The following is a 24,442-nucleotide window of genomic DNA, read 5'->3' on the forward strand; positions in this document are numbered from 1 at the left end:
ACTCAATTAGCCATATCAGCTAACAATTTTTTGCTTGGTAAGTTAGTCTAGTGCTAAAAATAGCCAACATTAACATATGTACAATTACTTGCTAGTAACAGATGACATTCATAATCTGACTATCTCTGAAACTCACTTAGATAATACCTTTGATGATATTATTATAAAAAATGTTTGTTGTCTATCAACAATGACAGGCCACTGAGGTATGAAGACTTGGATGGAAATTACAAAGGATAATATCGGACGATATTGCCACTACTATTTGCCATACCTTCAATCTAAGCATACTACAAAGTGTGTGTCCTCAGGCCTGGAGGGAAGCGAAAGTCATTCCGCTACCCAAGAAAAGCAAAGCCCCCTTTACTGCCTCAAATAGCCAACCAATCAGCCTGTTACCAACCCTTAGCAAACTTTTGGAAAAAATGGTGTTTGACCAGATACAATGCTATTTTACAGTAAACAAATTGACAACAGACTTTCAGCACGCTTATAGAGAAGAACATTCAACAAGCACGGCACTTACACAAATGACTGATGATTGGCTGAGAGAAATTGATGATAAAAAGATTGCGGGGCCTGTGTTGTTAGACTTCAGTGCAGCTTTTGACATTATTGATCATAGTCTGCTGCTGGAAAAACGTATGTGTTATGGCTTTACACCCCCTGCTATATTGTGGATAAAGAGTTACCAGTCTAACAGAACACAGAGGGTGTTCTTTAATGGAAGCCTCTCCAACAAAGTCCAGGTAGAATCAGGAATTCCCCAGGGCAGCTGTCTAGGCCCCTTACTTTTATAAATCTTTACAAATGACATGCCTATGTCATGACATGCCTATGTGTCTATGTATGTGGATGACTCAACACTATACACGTCAGCTACCACCACAACTGAAATGACTGCAACACTTAACAAAGAGCTGCAGTTAGTTTCAGAATGGGTGGCAAGGAATAAGTTTTAGTCCTAAATATAAAAGAAAACTAAAAGCAGTGAATTTGGGACAAATCATTCACTAAACCTCAACTAAATATTGTAATGAGTCGTGTGGTCAGGTGCCACAAAGAGGGACTTTTACAGAGAGGAAAATTACAATAGGCTCAGAACAGGGCAACATGGCTGGCCCTTAAATGTACATGGAGAGCTAACTTTAATAATATGCATGTCAATTTCTACTGGCTCAAAGTGGAGGAGAGATTGACTTCATCACTACTTGTTTTTGTAAGCAGTGTTGACAAGCTAAATGCACCGAGCTGTCTGTTTAAACTACAAGCACACAGCTCAGACACCCATATATACCCCACAAGATATGCCACCAGAGGTCTCTTCACAAGTGCAGAACAGACCATGGGAAGTGCACAGTAAGACAAAGAGCCACGACTACATAGATGTCTATTCCACATCAGGTAACTGATGCAAGCAGTAGAATCTGATTTTTAAACAATTTCAAAAAAATACACCTTATGGAACAGTGGGGACTGGGAAGAGACACACACACAAGTACATCCACACACATGCTAGCACACACACTCTACACACACGTACACTACCGTTCAAAAGTTTGGGGTCACTTAGAAATGTTCTGGTTTTCCATGAAAACATACATGGAATGAGTTGCAAAATGAATAGGAAATACAGTCAAGACATTGACAAGGTTATTAATAATGATTTTAAATTTAAATAATAATTGCTTTCGTCAAAGAATCCTCCATTTGCAGGAATTACAGCCTTACAGACCTTTGGCATTCTAGTTGTCAATTTGTTGAGGTAATCTGAAGAGAGTTCACTCCATGCTTCCTGAAGCACATCCCAGAAGTTGGATTGGCTTGATGGGCACTTCTTATGTACCATACGGTCAAGCTGCTCCCATAACAGCTCAATAGGGTTGAGATCCGGTGACTGTGCTGGCCACTCCATTATAGACAGAATACCAGCTGACTGCTTCTTCTCTAAATAGTTCTTGCATAGTTTGGAGCTGTGCTTTGGGTCATTGTCCTGTTGTAGGAGGAAATTGGCTCCATTTAAGCGCCGTCCACAGGGTCTGGCATGGCGTTGCAAAATGGAGTGATAGCCTTCCTTCTTCAAGATCCCTTTTACCCTGTAGAAATATCCCACTTTACCACCACCAAAGCACCCCCAGACCATCACATTGCCTCCACCATGCTTGACAGGTGGCATCAAGCACTCCTCAAGCATCTTTCGTTTTTTCTGCGTCCCACGAATGTTCTTCTTTGTGATTCGAACACCTCAAACTTATATTTGTCTGTCCATAACACTTTTTTGCTATCTTCCTCTGTCCTGTGTCTGTGTTCTTTTGCCCATCTTAATCTTTATTTTTATTGTCCAGTCTAAGATATGGCTTTTTCTTTGCAACTCTACCTAGAAGGCCAGCACCCCAGAGTCGCCTCTTCACTGTTGGCGTTGAGACTGGTGTTTTGCGGGTACTATTTAATGAAGCTGCCAGTTGAGGACTTGTGAGGCATCTGTTTCTCAAACTAGACACTGTAATATACTTGTCCTCTTGCTTAGTTGTGCACCGGGGCCTCCCACTCCTCTTTCTATTCTGGTTAGAGCCAGTTTGCGCTGTTCTGTGACGGGAGTAGTACACAGCGTTGAAGAGATCTTCAGTTTATTGGCAATTTCTGCATGGAATAGCCTTCATTTCTCAGAACAAGAATAGACTGACGAGTTTCAGAAGAACGGTCTTTGTTTCTGGCCATTTTGAGCCTGTAATCAAACCCACAAATGCTGATGCTCCAGTTGTATTGCTTCTTTAAACAGAACAATCGTTTTCAGCTGTGCTAACATAACTGCAAAAGGATTTTATAATGATCAATTAGCCTTTTAAAATGATAAACTTGGATTAGCTAACACAACGTGCCATTGGAACACAGGAGTGATGCTTGCTGATAATGGGCCTCTGTACGCCTATGCAGATATTACATTAAAAATCTGCCGTTTCCAGCTACAATAGTAATTTACAACATTAACAATGTCTACACTGGATTTCTGATCAATTTTATGTTATTTTAATGGACAAAAAATTTGCTTTTCTTTCAAAAACAAGACATTTCTAAGTGACCCCAAACTTTTTGAACGGTAGTGCACATTGTAATATTATTGTATATAGTGGTGTAATAATGTTATATTACGTACTATTTTATCTGTGATGTAAGTCCCTTAATGCTGCCTTGGCATCAGCCAATGGGGATCCCTCATAAATACAAATACAAACATGTTGAAGGTAAACAGTTAAATAAATGTTGATTTTGACACCACACGTGAGAGGATGGTTACACAATATTCTTGAGTATATAAAATGACTTATGAGATAGTGAGAAATATAAATGTCGGCGAAATGAAAGATAATTTCCAAAAAGTTGTCAGAGGTGAAACCGTGTAACTTCTTTTTACATTGTTCAACAGGATCACCTATGTAAGAGGATGGTTACATGATTCATATGTGTGATCAAAGCCAAAGGGTGAAAAGTTCTCAGAGCAGACATGTCAGTGTTTCTATGTTATAGAAGGGTTATTTGGATATGAGTGTGTGTACCTTTTTTCCCTCAAATATCTCAACCAAGCTAGCACAGTGGATCTGGGCAGATTCCGGCTTAGAGTAGGGGCACTCGGCTGAGAGTCAGACTCGGCCGACGCCATGTGGCCCAAGTCTGGGCTGCCTTTGGCAGTATTACTTATGGCTAGGATGCGGGGATTGAGCTCTGGCCGATTCCGGTGTGAGTTATCTGGCCAAAATGTATTACTTGGGGCTCGGGCCGATTCCGGTAAGAGTTATTTGGCCGAAATGTATTACTTGGGGCTTGGGCCGATTCCGGTGAGCGTTATCTGGCCAAAATGTATTACTTGGGGCTCGGGCCGATTGGGACTACTCTCTGGCAGATGGTTACACTTTATATAATTAACCTTTCATTATTTATTTTTCCATATTTTCTCATTGTTTCTGTGATCAAAAAATACAATTAACATTTAACTTAAACTCTTTAAGAGTCCTGTGTTGTATTTTAGTATTTTGATAGATTGTGCAAGGCAATTGATAAGGATTAAAAACCTAGTAGCCTCCCGAGTGGCGCAGTGGTCTAAGACACTGCATCGCATTGCAAACTGCGTTGCTCCAGATGCTGGTTTGAGACCCGTGCCGGCCGCGACTGGGAGACCCATGAGGCGACGCACAATTGGCCCAGCGTCGTCCAATTTAGAGGAGGGTTTGGCCGGTCCGGGATGTCCTTGTCCCATTCCGCTGTAGCGACTCCTGTGGCAGGCGCATGCACGGTCACCAGGTGTATTGTGTTTCCTCTGACACAATATGTTTTTTTGTGGATGGGTATAATTTGTATGTATAAAATGTATAACAGTAATATTTAAAATGACTAAATCGGGTAATTTTGTATACATTTATTTAAATTTGCATCGGGCCGCTTCTGGTGGGATTCTGGTTAGACGCCGGCAAAGTCGGCTGAATGCCGGTAGACGGAAACGGCCCGATGTACTTGGGCCGATTCTGGGCAATCATTCATTTTTGATTTCGGGCCGAGTCCTACACATGATTCCGGGCCGATTCAATCAGTTCCGGCACCCCGGAAGAGGGCCGCTTCTGGGCCGATTCCTCATTGCTAGCTGGGAAATATTGCAGCTGCTGTATGGCTTTTCAAACTTCATCCCATTATCATGTACACATTGACATCTACTACAATATGGCTCAATCATGCTTGTTTATATGTAACAGTATAACTTTAAACCGTCCCCTCGCCCGACACGGGCGCGAACCAGGGACCCTCTGCACACATCAACAACTGACACCCACGAAGCGTCGTTACCCATCGCTCCACAAAAGCCACGGCCCTTGCAGAGCAAGGGGAAACCCTACTTAAGTCTCAGAGCAAGTGACGTAACTGATTGAAATGCTAGTAGCGCGTACCCGCTAACTAGCTAGCCATTTCACATTCGTTACACTCACCCCCCTTTCAACCTCCTCCTTTTCCGCAGCAACCAGTGATCCGGGTCAACAGCATCAATGTAAAAGTATAACTTTAAACCGTCCCCTCGCCCCGACACGGGCGCGAACCAGGGACCCTCTGCACACATCAACAACTGACACCCACGAAGCGTCGTTACCCATCGCTCCACAAAAGCCACGGCCCTTGCAGAGCAAGGGGAAACCCTACTTAAGTCTCAGAGCAAGTGACGTAACTGATTGAAATGCTAGTAGCGCGTACCCGCTAACTAGCTAGCCATTTCACATCCGTTACATATACACCTTTGATTCACTTTTTTTTTTCTTTGTTAAGTAGGCCTAATGGCCTTCCCTTTATCCAAGATACTGTCCATTAAAGATGCACTATGCACAAATCTCTCTGCCATTTCCTGGTTGCTAAAATGCTAATAGTTCACATAATTTAAATGTATGTCACAAAACAAGCAAGTATAGTGTAGATAAATATTGTACCATCTAAACAGCTGTGAAATATATTTTCCATAACCAAAAATGTTGTATTTTCAGCTGTTTGAAGCTCATGTACAAAACCGAAAGTAAAAGATGCAAAAATGAAACTTAAGACCAGGAAGCACATAAATAGCATACATAGAACAGATATAGCGCTTCTTAGACTTGCTTTCAATGAGAATGACAGAGTTTTATATTTTAATTTAGTGGGGTCACTCAAAAAGTTACAAATTGCAGCTTTAAGTAATCACGTCTATCTCAAAGGCTCTTGCTCCTGTTTATACAAGGGTGACTTGTAAGACACACCTGCCAAGTTTGCTGCAACATCTGTGAAAACTAGAGTGCTGGGAGGTTTTTGTGAAACAAGTTAATTAAGAGTCACAGGCTAATGCAGGAAATATCTATGCTCCAGGCCCTCATCATAAGTAATGATCATCTGTTAGACATGGTACATGAATTCAATTAAACCAGTTAAATAAACGTTCTAGTGCATAAAGATCCCGTCGAGCCTATTTTCATAACATTGTAGATAATGAATATACGCACCTTCTCACATACGGCCGTGGATTATTTCAATGGTCATTTTAACAGGACAGTTTCCCGATTAAGCGGGTTCGTGTGGCCACCCCCTGGAGGCTTCGTGTAGTTGCCCAGCGCAACCGCTGGGTTTGTAACCCGACACCATGTGCTGCGGTGCCTTACGGTCGGTCACCCACAGAGAGGCTGTTTAAAAAGGAAAAGGATGAGTCCTCCGCTCCTGACTCCGTAACCTCCGCTCCTGACTCCGTAACCTCCTCAAGAACTAAACGTTTTCTTTCTGATTCAACGTCCCTCATTACGGATCGGCATAAATGAATGAACCACGGGGAATATCGGAAGAAAGTCACCCTGGAAAGGTTCCTGTCATACTGCTCTCTGGCTGACCACAGTCATTTATGTTGGTCTTGATAGGAAAATCAACAGAAGAGCTTTCCCTTGGAACTGTATTGCAAGCTTCTCAAATGTGTTAGAGGACAACCGGTGCTTTCTGTTCCCTTGCAAAGGAGTCACGCTGTGATTAACAGATCCGGTTTTTGACTGCCAGGACAAATGAATACAAATGAATCTAGGGATCCGAAGGAGAGATTGCAGAACCTCTCATCTCGACACAAAGTAAGTATTTCTATACTGGATGGTTTTCTGTGATGGGGATCAGAAGTTGATATGAAAGTAATGGAGTCACTCACACACTTGCATATGCAGCCTAATTGAAGTGGACCTGACTGATAGTTACGATGTGATTTTGAATGCAGATGTTCAGTTATCCTAGCCTGCATACACTGAGTGTACAGAACATTAAGAACACCTTCCTAATATTGAGTTGCACCCCCCTTTGCCCTCAGAACAGCCTAAATTATTTCGGGACAAGGTGTCGAAAGCGTTCCATAGGGATGCTGGTTTAAATTGTCTGAATGTCCTTTGGGTTGTGGACCATTCTTGATACACACAGGACCCTGTTGAGTGTGAAAAACCCAGCAACATTGCAGTTCTTGACCCACTCAAACCCACCTACTACCATACCCCGTACAAAGGCACTTCAATATTTTGTCGTGCCTATTCACACTCTGAATGGCACACATACACAATCCATGTCTCAAGGATTAAAAATACTTATTTAACCTGTCTCCTCCACTTTCACCTGGTCATTTGGCAGACACTCTTATCCAGAGCATTTAGGAATAGATGCCTTGGGCAGATCGACTGATTTGTAACCTACTCGACTCGGAGGTTCGAACTAGCGACGTTTCGTTTACTGGCCCAACCTTTTTGGTATGTATCCTACCTGCCGGCTGGCAATGGTCCAGCAGCCTGTCACAAACGATGTTCATTTGTGGCAGGTTTACAGTTGCCTAGAGTCTGAAATATCCTGAAGCTGTTTGTATTAAGCTCCAGAGAAAGTTACTGATTCAGTTGGAACAGGATCTACTTTGTAACCTTTTCGAATATGATGTTACAATAGGCTAATTTAGGTCGAATATGCAGTCAAGCAAGGGTTTTTAGGAGAATACCGTTGAGGGCGACAGTGAGAAGAAGCCTATGCTACTATATGCCTACTGTAGGTTTATTATTAATTTGAAAAATAACCTAAAATACATTTGCTATGTTATCTTTGGAATGCACAGCGCTCTCGTCAAAGCTGTAACTTTCTCAGCACAAAGTGCGCGTACAATTAAGCCTATTAAATTCACCCGGCGACTGAAATCGAACGTCTTTCGTCTAAAAGTGGCGGTATTTAGAAGGCAATGTGACATTCGTTTTCACTTAGCCGAAGCCTCTGAAGTGTTGACCATTCCAGCGACTTTTCGTCGTTTTTTTTGGTAACTATTTTAACAAATCACACTGCATAATGAAGTACTAACGACGGACCCGGATAATGACCGCACTCCACACTTAAACCAGCTGGATCGGCGGGTGAGTTGTGTGAACAGCTATCGCTCAGTCTTATCGAAGAGGGAGATTCTGTGAAGTGATTTGTCAACTTTTGAGTTCCATCTGTTTTTGGTTTTCGTCAGTCCATTATCCGTCTCCAAACAAGCAACTGGTTGTTATCAGTCTCTTTCGTGTTGTTTGTTTGTCAACTTTTCATTTTCCATAAAGGAGGCTAAATAGGCTTTCATTTTTTTCATAGGTCATACTATTCATATTTTATCAGATGACTTTCACTATCAAATAGCCTACCATTTCGTATATGAAAGGAATATCCCAAAATCTTATTACCCCCAATGAATGAACGAGTCTGTTAATCAATAAAAGGAGGCAGAATGAAGGGAAGAGCCAGGAAGTAGATCAAGGAATGTCCAGTGCCTCAATTCATGTCCTGACACAATTGGTGTCCACAGCTAGTCACTGTTAGGCTATCTACTCTTCAAAATAAACAGCTAGGTTTTCAAAGTGATATATCATAACAATATGAAAAAATGTATAATGAAACTACACCACCTTGTTTCACTGGTGTCTACAGTGGCTTTGTTGTTCAACTGATGACAATAAACAGCGTAACCTATTTAGCTAACAATATTGGCAAAAAAAATAAATCAGGATATTCTCAAAGTTCAATCAAATGTGTATATGTGTTGAGACCAGATGGATAGCGCTCTGACAGAGAGAGGGGAGAGAGAGAGAGAGAAATACATATAGAAAGAGAGAAATACAGATTGGGAAAAAAGAGACAAAGAGAGAACAGAGATAGATGGTGGAGGTAATAAAGGACTGAGAGTGTGAGGATAAGGACAGAGGTCAGTGGAACCACTAAGGTCGAAGGCATGCAGAAAAGTAGAGGAAGAGGAGCCCTACACACTGACTACAAAATGAGAAACAGAGCTTTAGTATAATGCCATTTTTAAGTCAGACAGGCTGCCTGGTATATTGATTGTAATGGTCACTCAGAAGCTCCAGGCATCATTGAGGTGTCAACATCTGAACAGTTGGGCGCTTTGGCATGACTCAAGGATGTCAAAGGGGGCAATAAATAATAGACCATTTCCCGATTGTGCCCCCCACTGATTGGATTTGTGCATCTCTTACATAAGGGAAGATGTAGAGAGTTTGTCGTGTTGTTATTGTAAAAGAGAACTTGTTCTCAATGACTTACCTGATTTTAAAAAAAAAGGCAAAATCAAAACAAGTATGCCAAAGAATTTACATTTGACATTTTAGTCATTTAGCGCCACACTTATCCAGAGCAACTTACAGTTAGTACATTCATCTTAAGATAGCTAGGTAGGACAACCACATATCACAGGCATATACAGTAGAGAAATGTTTTCCTCAATATCGTAGCTATAAGTAGAGTCAAGAGCTGGGGGGAGGGTGATGACGAGGATTATTTAAGATACTGTTTGAACAGGTCGAGTTTCAGATGTTTTCGGAAGCTGGTTCCACCGTTGGGACAGGGTGGGAGGGCCAAGAGACCTGAGGTGGCAGAACGGAGTGCTCAGGTTGGGGTGTAGGGTTTGTGCATAGCCTGTAGGTAGGGAGGGGCAGTGTCTCTTGCTGTTCCGTCGGTAAGCACCATGGTCTTGTAGTGGAAGCGACTGGAAGCCAGTGGAGTGTCATTAGAGAACTTGGGAAGGTTGAAAACCTCGCGGGCTGCAGCATTCTGGATAAGTTGCAGGGGTTTGATGAAACAAGTGGGGAGCCCAACCAACAGCGAGTTTCAGTAGTCCAGACGGGAGAGGACAAGTGCCTGGATTAGGACCTGCACTACTTCCTGTGTGAGGTAGGGTTGTACTCTACCGATGTTGTAGAGAATGAACCTGCAGGAGCGGGTCACTGCTTTGATGTTTGCAGAAAACGACAGGGTGTTGTCCAGGGTCACGCCAAGGTTCTTTTCACTCTGGGAGGGCGACACTGAGGAGTTGTCAACCAGGATGGAGAGGTCTTCGAGAGGGCAGGCCTTCCTACTCAACTATGTTGAGTGTTGTTTCCAAACAGTGTTGTTTCCAAACGAATAGAATCCGATTGCCCAGCAAACCCACATAGCCCAGACCTGCCACAGAGCCCGTCATACAAGCATCAGTATCTCCTCGAACCAAACCATCTTTAGGATACAGATTTTGCCAGCCCAGTAGGTAGACTTTAGTCGGTAAAAACAGTGCAACTGTAAAAATACTGTTAATTTCAAGCAAACTTAGTTGACTCAACATTACGTCTGGTTCACATACATGTAAACCGTCTGACAGAAGGAGACTCACTTCCAGCGGATCCCTGCCCAGCTGATAAGAGACAATCTGAGACCACAACCAGCTGCTTGTCGTGAGACACACACACACACACACACACACACACACACACACACACACACACACACACACTCCCAGACCTCTGAGACCACAACCAGCTGTTTAGAGTGGTGTCAGGTTGGTGATGATGGCACTCCGCTGCGTTACTTACTGTGAGGTCAGACAGTGGTTTCAGAGCATTCTCTGGTTCTCCGGGTTGTTATTTGCTAAAGCAGAATGACTGTGTTCAGACTGGGGAAGGGGATGTTGGGAAATGGGAGTTGAGTCTCTGTCTATCTGCCTGCTAACCCCCACACACCCACAGCTGCTTTAGACATTTCCTCCAGTGTCTCTCGATGTCTTCCGATGGTAATAACCAAACAGTGACAGCTCCTTTCCTCCTGTTACAGGATCCCCTATTCACCCAAATCAAATCACATTTTATTGGTCTCATACACGTGGTTATCAGATGTTAATGTGAGTGTAGCGAAATGCTTGGTGCTTCTAGTTCCAACCATGCAGTAATATCTAACAAGTAATCTAACAGTTCCACAACAACTACCTTATACACACAAATCTAAAGGGGTGGAATAAGAATATGTACATATAAATATATGGATGAGCGATGACAGAGCGGCATAGGTAAGATGCAATAGATAAAACACAGTATATACATATGAGATGAGTAATGTAAGATATGTAAACATTATTAAAGTGACTAGTGATCCATTTATTAAGGTGGCCAATGATTTCGAGTTTGTATGTAGACAGCAGCCTCTCTGTGTTAGTGATGGCTGTTTAACAGTCTGATGGCCTTGAGATGGAAGCTGTTTTTCAGTCTCTCGGGCCCAGCTTTGATGCACCTATACTGACCTCGCCTTCTGGAGCTACTAGTCCACCTGTCATTCACTCACCTCACCCCTCTTGGGACACCAAACTGAAATAGAAAGACTGAAACAGGGAGGGACTACCTGGACCTATTAAGAAATGCTTATTGTAGCTTTCCATTGCTAAACGTTTTTGAAGGTTTTCCATTGCGTGGCCTAGTGAACACGATCCCTGTAGTGTGGTGAGAGGGACATGTTCACTGGATGCTGCTGCTGCTGGGTGTTAGAGACTTAGCTACCTTTAACGTGAAATAGTTCTGCAGAGAACTTTATTGCAATTCTTTATGATGATGATAATTATGATGGAGAGAGTTATTAAATGACCAACTGTGATTGGGTTGTTGTTTTGGGGGTATGTTCTGACCCAGATTGAAGCTTTTTATTTCACCTGACGTCACCATAATACAGCACCACTCATAAGTCTTTCTCATGTCATGATCAACTACAATGATATAAAGTGAAGTATAGTGTCTCGTGAAAGGTACGTTTTTCAATATAATAAAAAATGCATTTTGGGCCTTAAGTTTTATAAGTTGTTTAGTGAGCCAACCTAGCTGTAACATTACTTGCTGTAGAGTGTTTCTAACCAGCCTCTCCTTTCTTCCTCACAGGAGAGTCCTATTGCTCTGTACAGTTTTATATTGTACTTGTTATCTGGGACTTGCACAAGTACACTCTGAAGGTAAGACATGACTTCCTTCTGGCATTAATTTCTTTTCTTTTCCACCCTGGTTTCACAGTGCCTGTTTTAATAGCGGAAAAGCAGTACAACAGATTGGATTGGAGTTATATTGTGCTCATAGCACAAGCCTGTAAACATGCTGTATGGGATTTGGATGTTTCCATGGCAATGTGTGTAGAGCTCAAACGGCTCATTAAGGTGCGATGGCTCTTGTTTGCGGCTTTCCAAAGACACAAATGAACACAATTGACACAGAATTGCAATAACTGCTCTGGTTCAAATTAACATTTAAAAAAAAAAAAACTATTTTGGAGTAATGAGGCCCTGAACTCATCCATTATGTGGAATTGAACTAGAAGCGAAGAGGCATAGGCCATAGGGGCCAATTCCGACCCGAGTTAAAGGCGCACAAATGGAACATAATTCCCTTCTTCTGTACTTTTCTCTATGCGTATTAGGACCTTGAACTTAAGCGTGAGAATTGCCTGCTATTCACCCGCTATTTGTTCTGGTTGGAGATCTATGAACAGAAGGTGTGGTGGAAGTGTGTCTACAGATATGTCGTATTCAGACCTTGACTTAATTCCATTACCTTTACGTGCGAGGAGACGGCGAATAAGGTCGTGTGAACATGCGGAAAAAGTGGAAAAAGCATCTACTTTATTTTTTCTGATAGAAATAACAGCATGCTCCATGCACTGTAATTTATAAATCAATAAGAGCTAGGTATATTAGTAATTCATTTGGAGAAGGGGATTGAGAAGGATCCCTAGAGATGATTGTGAAACCAGTCATATGGAAGGAAATGGAAAATCATGTATTGAGGCCCCCTTTCTACACTTAAGTAGTCTATAAATAACTGTACCACTATTAATTGTGTGCCCTCATCATTTGCGTGGATGACATTTGGAGACGCAAGCTATAGGATTCTGTAGGGCTGAACCTGTTTATGCTCTTTTCTCTGTTATATTTAACATTTTGTATAATGTTAAATATTAGCCACTATTGTGAGCCACCGTCAGTAATACCCACATACATTTATAACTCTCACTGTAGTGTGCAAAAATTTGGGACATGTAGCCTATTTGAATCATTATGGAACCAAACGTAGCAGGTTAAACATGGACCTTAGTGCACGGTTCACGACGACTGGACAGTTCCATGATTAGTGAGGATTAATGTAGATTTATAGGGCTATTGTTCAACCCTTTATTGTACACTTTTTTCCACCTTCCAATATTTAATGGATTGAACTTGATTATGGCAACTTTCCGGATGAATCAAACCACTGTAGGCTCTCCAAACCTGTTTTTTAAATGAATAATACATACTTTCCTTACCCCAAAATGTGCCTAAGTAATCTACAAAATCAGAGTATTTTTTTATCTACCAGTTAGTGTTCAATCGGAGATGAATATGCACATATTTAGTTGGCTTTCTTTTGTTGATCCCTATATTCTGAACCTGTTTTTTTATGTATTCTAGTTTGTCGACAAAATTTGAGTTAAAGGTACACCGTTTTTAAAGGGATAGCTTTACACTCCACGAGAAAATCTGTTGGCCAGTAAGTGGGAGGGTTTTCAGCGGTTTAATTAAATGTATTGAGCGCGCGCACCAAGCCTGCAAAGCCCGTTACYCACCTGCATAAGGTAAGTCTGAATACTAACTACTGAGAAGGGCGCAGGAAAGGCGTGCGTAGGAAAGGTGGATACCAGAAAGGCTGTGAACACCAACCAGGTGCTAAACACAAACTGTATGGCTGCATCTCTGGCTCCCAATTCCCTATGGAGTGCACTACTACTGACTGCATGATTCTGTCTTAGAGCAGAGACACACCAATCAACCCAAAGCAGTCGGTGGCAGTCCCATCGCCTGCAGTCCCCATGGTGTATTCCAGGGCCCACTTGCTGGGCGGTTGCGAGCGGGGGCCGATTTTTCCCATTGAACATATTATTATTATTATCATTATTTTTACGTTTATTTGAACAGGCGCAATATACAACAAAACATAAGTCTCAGTACACTTGATAAAAATGTGTTGTAGTAGATTTAGCCAACAGCTAATTTCCATCTGCAGTCCCCAGGCAGGTGAACATATAAACTAAAAAAACATTTACGAGCAGACTACATACAGATATCAAACATATTTAAAAGAAAAGAAAAGAATAGTACAAAAAACAGAGGTCAGGACATACAGATAAGTTTCCACACAGAAGTCAAGACATTGCACATAATAATTATCGGACATATTGTTATTGGACCTATGAGTTGTAAAAACACATAGTAAAAAAACAGTAACAAAAAAAATTCATAAGTGGCTATAAACCTGCTGTTCTTTTAACCACTGTTTTAACTTTTGGTGTAAAAGCAGTGGTGTAAAGTACTTAAGTATAAACACTTTAAAGTAATACTTAAGTAATTATTTTGGGTATCTGTACATTACTTTACTATTTATACTTCACTACGTTCCTAAAGATAATAATATAATTTTTACTCCATACATTTTACCTGACACCCAAAAGTGCTAGTTACATTTTGAATGCTTAGCAGGACAGGAAATGGTCTAATTCACACACTTATGAAGAGAACATCCCTGGTCATCCCTACTGCCTCTGATCTGGCAGACTCACTAAACACATGCCTAGTTTGTAAATTATGTCTGAGTGTTGGAGCCTGCCCCTGGCTAGCCATAAATTTAAAACAAAAAATTGGTGCCGCTGGCACTTTGCTTTCTAGAAGGAATTTGAAATTATTTATACTTTTACTTTTGATACTTAAGTATATTTTAGCAATTACATTTACTTTTGATACTTAAGTATATTTAGAACCAAATATTTCTAGACTTTTACTCAAGTAGTATTTTACTTTTGAGTAACTTTCTATTAAAGGTATCTATACTTTTACTCAAGTATGACAATTGGGTACTTTTTCAACCACTGTGTAAAAGCACTGACATTAGCTACACATTTTTAAGTTTTCCGGAAGTTGGCTCCAGTGGTAAAAATGCAGATTGGGCAAAAGCTGTTCTACACACTGGAACTCTACAGTTTCCATTAATTGCTCCCCTAGTGTGTGACCATATAGATAGTAAAGTAGTAGTAGTCACTTGACTTGTTGTGGAGCAAGTCCATGTACACGTTTAAAAAGCAGTTTTACATTTGAAAATGTACAAAAAAGTTCAAAACTTAACAAATTGTGTTTCTTGAGAATTAAACAGTGGTGATAAGTAGTCGTTTTTTGATTAAAAAAATAATAATTCAATGCACACTTGTACATAGATTGCAATGGTTTCTTGTCGTTTTTCTTGTAATGCAATAAGACATGTGAGAAAAATATCATAGCATGCGTATAAACCTTAGCAGCATTACTGTTAAGACAGTTTCTTATCTACATTTCACAGTATTGACCAACTTAGAAGTCAGTTTAGAGTCTAATACCACACCCATGTACTTATACTGAACAAAAATATTAAACACAACATGCAACAATTTCACCAATTTTAATGAGTTACAGTTCATATAAGGAAAATCGGTCAAGTGAAATACAATCAATAGGCCCTAATCTATGGATTTCACATGACTGGGCAGGGGTGTGGGCCTGGGAGGGAGGGCAGAGGCCTACCCACTTGGGAGCCAGGTCCATCCACTGGTGAGCCAGTTCCAGCCAATGAGAATTAGTTTTATCCCCAAAAAAGGGCTTTATTATAGACAGAAATACTTTTCAGTTGGACCTCCCGAGTGGCGCAGCGTTCTAAGGCACTGCATCGCAGTGCTTGAGGCATCACTACAGACCCGGGTTAGATCCCAGGCTTACATTTCTTAAGTCAAAATACTACTCAGTTTCATCAGCTGTCTGGGTGGCTGGTCTCAGACCATCCCGCAGGTGAAGAAGAAGGATGTGGAGGTCCTGGGCCGGTGTGGTTATACATGGTCTGCGGTTGTGAGGCCAGTTGGATATACTGCCAAATTCTCTAAAAAGACGTTGGAGGTGGCTTATGGTAGAGAAATTAACATTGAATTCTCCGGCAATAGCTCTGCTGGACATTCCTGCTGTCAACATGCCAATTGCGCGCTCCCTTAACAATTGTGGAATTGTGACAAAACTGCACATTTTAGAGTGGCCTTTTATTGTCCCCAGCACAAGTTGCACCTGTGTAATGATCATGCTGTTTAACCAGCTTCCTGATATGCCACCCCTGTCAGATGGATGGATTATCTTGGCTAAGGATAAAGTATCACTAACAGGGATGTAAACAAATTTGGACACAAAATTTGAGATAAATACGCTTTTTGTGTGCATGGGACCAACATTTTACATGCTGCGTTTATACACTGCTCAAAAAAATAAAGGGAACACTTAAACAACACAATGTTGATCACACCAAGTCAATCACACTTCTGTGAAGTGTGGACAGGTGGAAATTATAGGCAATTAGCAAGACACCCCCAATAAAGGAGTGGTTCTGCAGGTGGTGACCACAGACCACTTCTCAGTTCCTATGCTTCCTGGCTGATGTTTTGGTCACTTTTGAATGCTGGCGGTGCTTTCACTCTAGTGGTAGCATGAGACGGAGTCTACAACCCACACAAGTGGCTCAGGTAGTGCAGCTCATCCAGGATGGCACATCAATGCGAGCTGTGGCAAGAAGGTTTGCTGTGTCTGTCAGCGTAGTGTCCAGAGCATGGAGGCGCTACCAGGAGACAGGCCAGTACATCAGGAGACGTGGAGGAGTTTTAATTGGGGTTGGTGCCGATTGTGGCTAAAAACACTTTATCAATTGGAATCTTTAACATATGGAAAGGGGGAAAAGTATTGTTATTTGTTTTTCACAAGCGTAGCAGGATGGGCTATTAGCTGAACAATAGACTATTCAACCTTTACTAAAGAATTGTCTAATAGCTGAGCTAGGTGTGAACCTCCCCCTCCCCAACTTGCAACAAATCATTTGTATCTATCTTTCGACATCTACCTACACACGTATCTACTTACACACGGTTAATGTTCTGATATTTATATATATATATAAACTCAGCAAAAAAAGAAACGTCCTCTCACTGTCAACTGCATTTATTTTCAGTAAACTTAACATGTTGAATCTTGTTACGTTCATACAAATATTTACACAACTGAGACATAAACTGAACAAGTTCCACAGACATGTGACTAACAGAAATTGAATAATGTGTCCCTGAACAAAGGGGGGGTCAAAATCAAAAGAAACAGTCCGTATCTGGTGTGGCCACCAGCTGCATTAATACCTGCAGTGCATCTCCTCCTCATGGACTGTGCCAAATTTGCCAGTTCTTGCTATGAGATGTTACCCCACCCTTCCACCAAGGCACCTACAAGTTCCCGGACATTTCTGAGGGGAATGGGCCTAGCCCTCACCCTCCGATCCAACAGGTCCCAGACGTGCTCAATGGGATTGAGATCCGGGCTCTTCGCTGGCCATGGCAGAACTCTGACATTCCCGTCTTGCAGGAAATCAGGGTTTCTTTTTTTGCTGAGTTTAGTTTGTTGAGTGCAGTCATAGTGCAGCATTGGTTTGTGGTGGTAAGTAGACAGCTACGAAAAATATAGATGAAAACTCTTGGTAAATAGTATGGTCTACTATTGAGATTTCCTTAATATTAGAGATTGCGCACCAGCTGTTGTTCACAAAGAGACTCATACTCCCGCCCATTAGTTGATGAGACGCTGCCATTCTGTCCTGTCGATGCATAGAAAAACAGCTTGATTTATATTAACCATGTCCTCGTACAGCCACTACTCCGTGAAGCATAGGGTATTACGGTCCCATTTATAAGATAGTCTCAAACAGAGCCAGTCTAGTTTGTTCTCCAGTAATTGTACATTCGCCAATAGAACAGAGGGTAGAGGCATTTTATTTAATCGCCGCCGTAGTTTCATCAGGGTGCCCCCAAGTCGGCCTCTATATATTGCTTTTCCTCTTCCGGGTGTCTTGGATTAGGACCTGGTCTCAGGTCAGCGGTATGTTCTGCGCAGCTGAGTTATTGAAGTAGAATTCTTCCTCCAAATCAAGGTTAGTGATCACTGTTCTGATGTCCAGAAGATCATTTCGGTCATAGGAAACGATGGCGGAAACATTATGTACAAAAACAGTTAAAATCAGCGCAAAAAAAACACAAAATAGTATAACTGGTCAGCAGCCCGTAAAACGGTTACTCCCAGTGCCATTCTTCCTTCAGTCTGTGTGCGTGTGCGTGGCCACTCTAATCATACACCTGTCCTGCTCTCTTGCAGATGTGGACATCCTCCAGAGGCTGGGGCTCAAGGGAGAGAAGACATCAAGCTCCATCCGTCCGGGGGTCATTCCGTTCCGATCGGGAGTCATCCTCACCCAGCAGGCACGTGTGGAGGCCCCTGCCCGCTCAGTCATACCACCGTCCTACTGGCCCAACCTGGCGCTGCTTCTGAGTGTGCGTTCCCACCGTGTCAACAACGCCTTCCTCTTCACCGTGCTCACCGGCCGCCGCCAGCTCCTGCTGGGCCTGCAGCTGGCCCCGGGGCAGCTTGTCCTCCACACAGGGCCCAATAGCGCCGTCCCACTCCACTACGACCTACACGATGGCCAGTGGCACCACCTGGCTCTGGACATCCGTGACCAGAGGGTGACTCTGTACTCTGCCTGTGGGAAGCAGAGCGTTCACGCAGACTTGACTTCGGGCGACAGAGAAGGCCTGGACCCTGAGAGCTCCTTCCTGCTCGGGAAGATGGGCCAGGGCTCGGTGCAGTTCGAGGGTGCCATTTGCCAGTTTGACCTGATCCCCTCTTCCCAGGCAGCTCACAACTACTGCAGGTACATTAAGAAACAGTGCAGGGAGGGTGACACCTACAGGCCAAACATAGCGCCCCTCCTTCCCCTCTTAACCCGAGACCCCAACATCACGGCCAGCCTGGCTCCGCCAGCTCCCTCCGAGCTGAACAGGAAGCCCATGGTCATGAACCTAGCAAGGAGCGCCACTGCGGCTGCCTCTGCTGTTAGATATGTGGTGCCGGCCATCCTGCTAAAGCCCACCCCTAGGACCACTCCTTCTCCCCTGCCTGGTACTGTGATGCTACTCACGACACGGCCTGGGCTAGCCTTCCCGACCAAGGCTCAGAGCGAGACCATTACAGCACCACTCAGGAATGGAGTTGCCCCTCCCTCCTCCCCCAAAACCTACACCATCACTCAGAAATCCCCCAAGCCCACCCATATCAAGCCCGCCAATGTCAAGCCCACCCCTGTTAAGCCTGCCAATTTCAAGCCCACCCCTCCCAAGCCCATCCTAGCCAACCCCACCTCTCGCAGCAGCAGCCCCAAGAAGACCACCTTGGGGCTGGAGGCAAAGCAGAAACCCTCTGTCACTGCTGCGGCCAAGCCTACCAAGAAGAAGCCAGACTCTGCCCTTCTAGCCCAGGGGGCAGTCAGCCCCGGGCCAAAGAAACTACCACAGAAACCACAGTCTACAGCAGCCAAAAAGACAATAGCCCAGCCTAAAGTCACAGCCACCCGCCAATTCAAAGCCACCAATGCACCTGCCAATCCAAAGCTATCCAAAGCCACCAATGCACCTGTCACCCAACGGCCCACCAAACCCACCTATGCACCCTTTAACCTCCCCACCACGGGCTGGTGGCAGACGTACGATGTGGAGCCAACTCATTTTTCTCTACTATTGCCAGGACCTCAAGGGCGAAAGGGTGAACCAGGCCTTGCGGTAAGAGCCTCTTAATACTCTTTCCTACCGACTGGGGATGCATAAGAGATTGTATTTAGCGCACAAAGGCAGTGTACATATGTGTTTTCATGTGTGCGTGAGTGAGTATGTGCGAGGTGGAAGTGTGTGCCAGGTTGAGTTATTGAACTGGATTGGTGAAAGTGGCGCATATGTGAGCCCTCTCTTCCTCAACCTACCCCCTTCCCCTCTTACGCTCTCTCCCAGACTCTATTCCAGTCTGATTACAGACCTCTATCCCTCCAACCCGCCTCACTGTGAACAATCGAGGCTCAGTGACGTTCCGCTGAGGGAATATGGGGGAAACACAGACTCATCAAAGCTCTGCCAGCCCAGGTAGAGAAGGTTCCCCCCCTTTTCAGTGGAGAGGGGGAGGGCTGGGTCTGTGATCAGAGAACCTTCAGTGTATATATGACCAGATGTCTACAGTGGAAAGTGGGGGGAGAAAGGAGGATGACTGAAGACAAAAGAGAGAAAGAGAGACTGAGATGGAGAGAGAACATTATGGACGTGGTTCACAAAGTTTCTTTGTTCAAATGTCTCTTATTTTTCTCAGTTTGTCTTTACTGTCCTCTTCTGCTTTTCAAAACACAACAACATCAAATGTAAATCTATTGGTACGTACAGAGTACAAAGCATGTCAGTGTCCTTGTTTGAAGTGAAACGCTGCTAGGGTTTAGCTTTGGGGTAGTGGGGCAAGCTAGCTGGAGTCATAGTGCCACTGCAGGCTAAAGGTCACTGCAAGGTTCACTCCGTCGATCGACGTGCGTGCATGGGCGGAGCTTGATTTTTGGGTGCAGAACGCACTTTTGTCCACATCATTGTTGAGCTCCACCCAGAGTGGAGCAAGTCTGACTTGAGTAGTGTCTATCCACTAGGAGGAGCCAGAGTAGCTTACCAAGCAAAATTAGCCTTGTGTAGTGTATATCCACTAGGGGGAACCAGAGTATTTTACCAAGCAAGAGGAGCCTTGTGTAGTGGATATCCACTAGGGGGAGCCAGAGTAGCTTACTAAGCAAAATTAGCCTTGTGTAGTGTTTATCCACTAGGGGGAGCCAGAGTAGCTTACTAAGCAAAATTAACCTTGTGTAGTGTTTATCCACTAGGGGGAGCCAGAGTAGCTTACCAAGCATGATGAGCCTTGTGTAATGTATATCCACTAGGGGGAGCCAGAGTAGCTTACCAAGCAAGATGAGCCTTGTGTAGTGTATGTCCGCTAGGGGGGCAAGAGTAGCTTACCAAGCATGATGAGCCTTGTGTAATGTATATCCACTAGGGGGATCCAGAGTAGCTTACCAAACAAGAGGAGCCTTGTGTAGTGTATATCCACTAGGGGGAACCAGAGTGTTTTACCAAGCAAGAGGAGCCGTGTGTAGTGGATATCCACTAGGGGGAGCCAGAGTAGAGTTTTAGCCAGTTTTAGAGAACTCCTTTGGATTCCTTGCTGCAAGATGGAGGATCCTGGGACGAGCCCATGAGGTTGGTCCAGAAAAAGCTGAGACCATTGTGAAGGCATGCGTGGCCCTCCACAACTGCCTTTGCATCACAGACAACAGAGTCATCACAATGGGACACCCACCCCACGTTTGTTGACCACTCCACACCCATTGGGGACCTGTGACCAGGAGAGTGAAGGCAGGTGGTACAAGAGGACACCAGCTTCCTGGACCCAAGGAACATGACGGCAACCAGAGTTGCTATAGACGTGCCCAACAACCTCAAGGAGTACTTCCTCACACCAGCTGGTAGAGTGTCTTTCCAGGATGCTGCCATCACACGTGGCACCCTACAGTAAATATAGATATACAGAGGTAGATGGAGTGACAGGGCAGAGAGTGAAGGTGCGCCTTGGAGCGCTGGATGTTGGTGAGAAGACCAGGGGACGGCATGAACCAGGCCAGGAAGAAGATGTACCAAGGGGCGATGAACCATCTGTCGGGGCTCAGCTCTGTCTCTGTGCTTTCCCCAACGCCATCCTCCTCCAACACCTACAAGCCGATGGCGAATTCTTTTGAATACCTTGCAAGCAATCTTAAAACATCTCCATGGGCTCCTTTTTGAGTTGAATGTTCACTCAAAAGAACTGATTTAATAAACATCTCAATCTCTCTAGCACATACACACCACGGTGTCTGTTTTCAGATGTTTGAACTAGCGCTGCTAATCATTATGATAACAACACAGGCACAGGATATTTCCCAAGCAGAATTTCTCCCATACAGAACTGAGCTGATTTCACATGTTTTAACTACATCTGCTAAACATAAGATCACACACATTGAACAAAATGACTCACAGTGAGTACGTACAGTGCCTTCGGAAAGTATTTAAACCCCTTGACCATATACACATTTGTTACATTGCAGCCTTGTTCTAAAATGTATTAAATTGTTTCCCCCCCCCCCTCAATCTACACACAATACCCCATAATGACAAAGCAAAAACAGGTTTTTAGAAATGTTTGCAAATTGATTAAAAAGAAAAAACTTAAAATATCACATTTACATAAGGATTCAGACCTTTTACTCTACTGGGTTGACGCACCTTTGGCAGCGATTATAGTCTCGAGTCTTCTTGGGTATGACGCTACAAGCTTGGTACACCTGTATTTGGGGAGTTTCTCACATTCTTCTCTGCAGATCCTCTCAAGCTCTGTCAGGTTGGACGGGGAGTGTCACTGCACAGCTATTTTCAGGTCTTTCCAGAGATGTTTGATCGGGTTCAAGTCCGGGCTCTGGTTGGGACACTCAAGGACATTCAGAGACTTGTCCCTAAGCCACTCCTGCGTTGTCTTGGCTGTGTGCTTAGGGTCGTTGTCTTGTTGGAATGTGAACCTTCGCCCCAGTCTGAGGTCCTGAGCACTCGAGCAGGTTTTCATCAAGGATGTCTCTGTACTTTGCTACGTTCATCTTTGCCTCGAACCTGACTAGTCTCCCGCTGAAAAGCATTCCCACAGCATGATGCTGCCACCACCATGCTTCATCGTAGGGATGGTACCAGGTTTTCCATCAGATGTGACGCTTTGCATTCAGGCCACAGTGTTCAATCTTGGTATCATCAGACCAGACAATCTTGTTTCTCATGGTCTGAGAGTCTCCCTGGGGCCGTCCAAGCGGGCTGTGATGTGCCTTTTACTGAGGAGTGGCTTCCGTCTGGCCACTCTACCATAAAGGCCTGGTTGGTGGAGTGCTGCACAGATGGTTGTCCTTCTGGAAGGTTCTCCCATCTCCAAAGAGTAGAGCTCTTTCAGAGTGACCATCGGGTTCTTGGTCACCCACCTGATCAAGGCCCTTCTCCCCCGATTGCTCAGTTTGGCCGGGCGGCCAGCTCTTGGAAGAGTCTTGGTTGTTCTAAACATCTTCCATTCAAGAATGATGGAGGCCACTGTGTTCTTGGGGACCTTCAATGCTGCAGAATTTTTTTTGGTACCCTTTCCCAGATCTGTGCCTCGACACAATCCTGTCTCGGAGCACTACGGACAATTATTTCGACGTCCTCGCTTGGTTTTTGCTCTTGACATGCAATGTCAACTGTGGGACCTTATATAGACAGGTGTGTGCCTTTCCAAATCATGTCCAATCAATTGAATTTATCACATGTGGACTCCAATAAAGTTGTAGAAACATCTCAAGGATGATCAATGGAAACAGGATGCACCTGAGCTGAAATTCAAGTCTCATAGCAAAGTATATGAAATACTTATGTAAATAACGTCAGTTTTTTTTTATACTTTTGGAAAAAAATTAAATAATGATTTTCGCTTTGTCATTATGGTGTATGGTGTTTATTTAATACATTTTTGAATAAGGCTGTAACATAACAAAATGTGGAAAAAGTCCAGAGGTGTGAATATTTTCAGAATGCACTGGATGGGTGTCTGTCCGATGTTTTACATACACTACCATTCAAAAGTTTGGGGTCACTTAGAAATGTCCTTGCTTTTGAAAGAAAAGCACATTTGTTGTCCATTAAAATAACATCAAATTGATCAGAAATAAGGTGTATGTCACGACTTCCACCGAAGTCGTTTCCTCTCCTTGTTCGGGCGGCGTTCGGCGGTCAGCGTCAACGTTCTTCTAGCCATCGTCGATCCACTTTTCATTTTCCATTTGTTTTGTCTTGTTTTCCTACACACCTGGTTTCCATTTCCCTCATTTATTATTTGTTGTGTATTTAACCCTCTGTTCCCCCCATATCTTTGTGTGGGATTGTTTATTGTTGAGGTTGGCACGCTTCCGGCTGGTTTGCGCCGGGTTTATTTTATTACCCGTGCTTTGTGGCAGCCTGTACTTTGTACTTGTGTTTTTGTACTTTGTGCTGCCTCACTGGTTCGTTGGGCATTTGTTTTGTGACGCAGTTGCGTTCTGTGCAATTGATTGCCTTAGTAAAGTGCTTTGTCCACTCATCTCTGCTCTCCTCTGCCTGACTTCGATGCACCAGCTGCACTCACCTCTTGACAGGTAGTCAGCTGGAACGCTTTTCAATTAACAAGTGTGCCTTGTTAAAAGTTAATTTGTGGAATTTCATTCCTTAATGCATTTGAGCCAATCAGTTGTGTTGTGACAAGGTAGGAGTGGAATACAGAAGATAGCCCTATTTGGTAAAAGACCAAGTCCATATTATGGTTAGAACAGCTCAAATAAGCAAAGAGAAACATCAGTCCATCATTACTTTAAGACATGATGGCCAGTCAATCCGGACAATTCCAAGAAATTTCAAGTCGCAAAAACAATAATGCACTATGAAGAAACTGGCTCTCATGAGGACCGACACAGGAAAGGAAGACCCAGAGTTACCTCTGATGAGGAGGATAAATTCATTAGAGTTAACTGCACCTCAGATCGCAGCCCAAATAAATGCTTCATAGAGTTAAAGTAACAGACACATCTCAACATCAACTGTTCAGAGGAGA

The 24,442-nt window shown here is 43.5% G+C and overlaps 1 protein-coding gene across 1 annotated transcript in view; it reads left to right on the forward strand.

The window, feature by feature from the left end:
- Positions 1–6,214: 6,214 nt before the first annotated feature.
- The window catches only part of LOC111961212 (collagen alpha-1(XXVII) chain B-like), a 210,349-nt gene continuing 192,121 nt past the window's right edge, over positions 6,215–24,442 (forward strand). The window contains 3 exon segments of the mRNA XM_023983294.2: positions 6,215–6,611; positions 11,718–11,788; positions 18,053–19,512. Coding sequence (XP_023839062.1) covers positions 6,559–6,611; positions 11,718–11,788; positions 18,053–19,512 — 1,584 coding nt within the window. The 5' untranslated portion in view covers positions 6,215–6,558.

Source organism: Salvelinus sp. IW2-2015, linkage group LG4q.1:29 (assembly GCF_002910315.2).
Source record: "Salvelinus sp. IW2-2015 linkage group LG4q.1:29, ASM291031v2, whole genome shotgun sequence".
Lineage (NCBI taxonomy): Eukaryota > Metazoa > Chordata > Actinopteri > Salmoniformes > Salmonidae > Salvelinus > Salvelinus sp. IW2-2015.